Source organism: Salmo salar, chromosome ssa21 (genome assembly GCF_905237065.1).
Source record: "Salmo salar chromosome ssa21, Ssal_v3.1, whole genome shotgun sequence".
Taxonomy (NCBI): Eukaryota; Metazoa; Chordata; class Actinopteri; order Salmoniformes; family Salmonidae; genus Salmo; species Salmo salar.
Genome location: NC_059462.1, coordinates 30,873,232 through 30,878,019, shown reverse-complemented (window position 1 = coordinate 30,878,019; position 4,788 = coordinate 30,873,232). Strand labels below are relative to the sequence as shown.

The window sequence follows — 4,788 nt, the reverse complement described above, 5'->3', positions numbered from 1 at the left end:
GTGGGACCACTACTCGTGCCTATGAATTGAGGGATTTGATTGGTTACCTTTACTCACCCCAACTAACCGAGATGTTGCGTGAATGTCATTCGTTAAATCTACCAATGGAATTGAGGGGCGGTATCGCCTCGCACAGTAGCGAAACGCTTGTCGGAACAGATCACTGTGTCGTGAGCAGCATTAGCAACAATTGTCGGCGGTTTGCCTTCAAAATAAAAGTCCCCAATTGAAACTGATGCAAACCGATAACGCTAAACAAGATTGGAATGTTATATACATTCAACAAAATACAATAATTAGTTAATTTGACACAATCGCACTGTGAATGTATAGACTTCAGAACGTTGTGCACTTTATCCGTTTGCATGTTTCAATGGGTGACTTTTATTTTAAAGGCGAACAGCCGATTCAACTATTGTTGCTCACGCTGTTGCTCACGACACACACATTAGGAACGGTCTACTCTCCTTTCCGTTAGTTCTGGGCTGTGGACGCCAGCAGTGTTCTGTGACTGTGTTCTGTGACTGTGACTTTCAAAAGGAATTGAAAATCATGTCTGAGGTTTGGATCGAATTTCTATTTTGTTGAACATTATATTGTAGCTAGTGACCATAACATGCATTGGTAGTTGTATTATTATTATTTTGATTTCCTGGTACAAGTGTAGTTTCACTAACATGTCGACTAGGCTTTGTTAGCTAACGGTAAGTTAGCTTGCTAGCTAGAACACCAGTAAAGAGCGTATCGTTTTTGCCAAACTGGAGTTGGCACTTGACTTGGCACCACTACTTATAGTTACTAGTTATCCCCGTCGGTCTTGTGGCAGTTTGAATTAAACGTGATTGTTATTGCCTTTAAAAGGCGCAATGCCCATGCTTCCACCCGATGAAACCACTATTTCATTTGTTTGACAGCTCAATATCTAGCAAGCTAATGTCACTGGCAAACCAGAGCGCCAGAGGATTGCCTGGCTTTGGCACTTCTGTCACCCTGCTTGAAGGGTGTGGTGCGGCTTTGACATAGCCCAAGGCGCTGATTGTGTGTGGACTTCACACGCGCCTCTGTTGTATGTGATTGCTTGCGTAATATCCTAGTGAGAAGAAGCATGTGAAAGTAATTATATCTAACGTTGACTAAAGTCTAGCTTGTTCATATAGGATGAAGGAAGAACTGTTGCCGTTTTGCGCAGCTCTTATAAATCACATGGTCGCAAGAAGGCTCGCGCCCGAAACGCAGGGTCATGAACTCCCATTTAATAAACCCATTATTGAACAACTTGCAGAAAAACATGGCAAGCATCTGTGTTTCTGGTTAAAGGAATGAATGAATGTGTATATATAAATTAGTCACGTTATATCTGTTTACATATAGCTAAATTAGGTATATGTATAGGTCCAAGAGGCTTCTAAACAGCTTCTACCCCAAGCCATAAGACTCCAGAACCCCGCTACTCTATTATCTATGCGTAGTCACTTTAATAACTTTACCTACATGTACATATTACCTCGACTAACCGGTGCCCCCGCAATAGCCTTGCTATTGTTATTTTACTGCTGCTCTTTAATTATATTCTTTGTAGGTATTTTTTTCTCAAAACTGCATTGTTGGTTAAGGGCTTGTAAGTTATTTATTTTGATTAGAAAAAATGATGCAGTTCCATCAAATTGAAGGTAAAAGCACTGTTGGAGTTGATCACATTTATTTGACCGGTTTGTACTTTGTTCCTTCAGCTCATGCCTTCTGCCTCTCACCTGGGGGCATATTCATTACGCCGATTCTGTTGCAAAACGTTTCTTAAAAACGGAAGCAAACGGAACAGGGCGGGACCTAACTGAATTTGTCAAATAGAAACTCTCGTTTTACGCTGCTTGCTTCCGTTTGGTTCTTAAAACGGTAAATGTTTCCGTAATGAATACCCCCTTATAAAAGTTCACAGGTAGATAATATTTTCATCGGTGAGTTTGGCAACCTGATCTCTGTCCTCCTATTGAAGCGGAGGCCAAAGCATATTGGATATCTGTTGTTTAGCTGAGTAGATTAGATTACATTGGCTTTGGCTGTCACATTTTTAGTGTGTTGCCTCACACATATTGCAACATTAAAACTCAAGACCTTGGCTGTTTATACATTTTTTTAGTTCAGATAATGTGCTTGTTTAGCCATTACCTTCAGGCCAGATTATTTTGTAGTTAACTGCTACACTCTCATACATAAGCAGCATGCCAAGTTGTCTCCTTCCTTCTCTGCATCGACCTAGACTCAAATGAGCATTATATTTGCATTGATACACAATGCTTTTGTATCTGGCAGGACTGTAAATGGTGGGCAATGCAAAGCTTTTTCCCTGGAACTGTTTTGTGGTATAATATCTACAATGTCTGAGTGAGCAGGTGCACAAAGCTAATAGTTGCACAACACTTTTTTGGAAACGTGTTTTATTTAACGACACTGGGCCAATTGAGCGCCGCCCTATGGGTCTCCCAATCACGGCCGGTTGTGATACAGCCTGGAATCAAACCAGGGTGCTGTAGTGACGCCTCTAGCGCCTTAGACCGCTGCGCCACTCAGGAACCCCAAAACGCTTAATGTGTGGTCTTTTAAAACCTGCCTTTGAGGCTGTACAGATAAGGGTTAGGTACTTTCCCCAGGTTATTACCTCTACTTGGACTCTGACCAGGGTGATTTGCAATCCAATCTTTCCTCTGGGTGGGTTGCAAAAGCCTCATCCAGGCCATCTGGCACCAAACATTTCAGTGACACTAATAATGGCCAAACTATAAGTGGAGGCAACAGACTGCCTATGTTCTTAGGCTATACAAAAGAAAAAGCAACTAGTGTTTTGTCTCTCTTCCCCCCTGGCACAGTTGGCAGGGTGGCACATCCAGTGTGGCATTTTGTAGTGTTGCTCAAGCTCAGCCCACTCAGAGGGCCCATTGTACTGCTGGGGGGTCTGTTTTTTTTCTTTCTTGGCAGCATAGACCTCCTTTTCAGCAACAATGATTTGTTTCCATACTCAGTAGCTCTGGTTGAGGCCAGTTTCTATGTTCTGCCATTCTGGTCTCCAGTTGCTCACAATGGAATGTCATCATGACTTTGATGCAGTTTTACTGCCTGTAGGCTATGCCAAATAGACCTATATGAGATCAAGGTTCAATGTATGCCAGCGCTGACTCTCTCAATTGCTATCCGGTGATTATCTAGCTTAACCTTTTTCTGACATAGATCTGCTGTAAGGTTGCTGGCATTTTGTAATGAGATGGTACAGGAACCTTTCATGTCTAAAGCCATCATATCTCTCCGATTTCACTTGGAAGCAGCCATATTCAGGTGTAGGCTTTTCTTTCTCTGTTTAGCTGACTTTAATCACATATTTTGCTTCTATCCCACCCAGGCAGACTTTGATAAGGCTGCAGAGGAGGTGAAGCAGCTGAAGGCCAAGCCAGCAGATGCAGAGATGCTCAGGGTTTATGCTCTGTTCAAACAGGCCAAAGTGGGCGATGTCAACACCGGTAAGCCTGCATCCAGTGCTTTGTGATACCCCTCAAGTGTAGATGGCTCATTGCATTGAGTATAGTCTGTTGATTGTGTTTTTTACTTTTGTTTCTGAAGCTCGTCCTGGAATGCTTGATTTCACTGGGAAAGCCAAGTGGGACGCCTGGGAGAAGGAGAAAGGTGTGTTTCCTGTAGTCCTGCCCACATTTAGACTGTAGAGGGCACTGTTCACCTTAAGTGATTTGTAATTCAAAGGGAATCAGATTTAGACAGCTGTGGATCCCTTCAGCTCAATGCATTTACAGTCATAAGTGTACTGGTTGAGCCAGACAATCTTTGAACAGTAACCTGTTATCAGCATGTTTTATGAATGTTTTTTCTCTTCCTTGTGCCTCTTATAGGAAAGAGCCAAGAGGATGCCAGGAAGGAGTACATTGCCTTGGTAGAGGAGCTTAAAGGGAAGTACGGAGTCTAAGAACTGACTGACTGGGTCGACCGCTGGCAGTGTAGAACCATGACCTCTGTGGTCAGCCCACACCTCGTCCCTGTGAGATGCCTTAAATTTCAGTAGTATGCCCTTTGCTACAACACCTGGGGCAAATGCATATGTAAAATACTTTGTAATTCTAGAGGTGTGCTTGGTTTAGCGGAGTAGCTTGTGGGGTGATTTTAGTTGGTACTTTTTGGACTATTCAAATGGTACAAAACAAGAAATCAAGCCCACCTCATGTATTTTACATATGTGTTGGACCCAAGTATGTTTGCGACTGTATTGCATATGAACGCTGAATGCCTAGTGTGGACCACCTATGGTCAAGCTGAGAATACAGGACTGACAAGCCGCCGCTACGGACCGAGTGACGCCGTCCTCCACCAGCAATTTCCTAGTGAACTGGTTGTACAGCCCAGGAACTGCATAAAGTCTACATTTGTTTTAACATTTCTGTTGTCATGCTTGGTTATTTCATGAGATGAGATCTTACTAACTTGTCTGACTCCGCAAATTTAAATAAGTGTATATTCAGTAAATATAAAACTAAAATCAAGAAGAATACTTTATTGGCCATTTACCACCCTGTTTTGTTGCACCATCTCCTTGGGCCAAAGGTCTTGAAAAACACTTGTTTCTTGAATAATGCTTCTGACAGCTCCCCAATATCTTTATACTTCTTGTAGGAATGGTTAGCTCTTGTCAGTTAACCAATACAGTACCATAATACCCATAAAACCTAGTGGTCAAACAAGGAAAATTATTCCAATTGTTTTTCCACCATTAAATTTTTCCCAGAGGGGATT

At 42.4% G+C, this 4,788-nt stretch overlaps 1 protein-coding gene across 1 annotated transcript; it reads left to right on the top strand.

The window, feature by feature from the left end:
- Window positions 1–260: 260 nt before the first annotated feature.
- Window positions 261–4,432, top strand: LOC100136409 (acyl-CoA-binding protein). The gene is made up of 4 exons (XM_014164764.2): window positions 261–561; window positions 3,392–3,509; window positions 3,610–3,672; window positions 3,894–4,432. Exons 1-4 carry the CDS (start codon window positions 553–555, stop codon window positions 3,965–3,967), a joined length of 264 nt encoding a protein of 87 aa, XP_014020239.1. The 5' UTR covers window positions 261–552; the 3' UTR covers window positions 3,968–4,432.
- The last annotated feature ends 356 nt before the right edge of the window (window positions 4,433–4,788 follow it).

Coding starts and splice junctions, on each gene's coding strand:
- LOC100136409 (XM_014164764.2), top strand. Junction 3,510..3,609: donor AGTGGGCGATGTCAACACCG/GTAAGCCTGCAT, acceptor TTGTTTCTGAAG/CTCGTCCTGGAATGCTTGAT. Junction 3,673..3,893: donor CGCCTGGGAGAAGGAGAAAG/GTGTGTTTCCTG, acceptor TGCCTCTTATAG/GAAAGAGCCAAGAGGATGCC.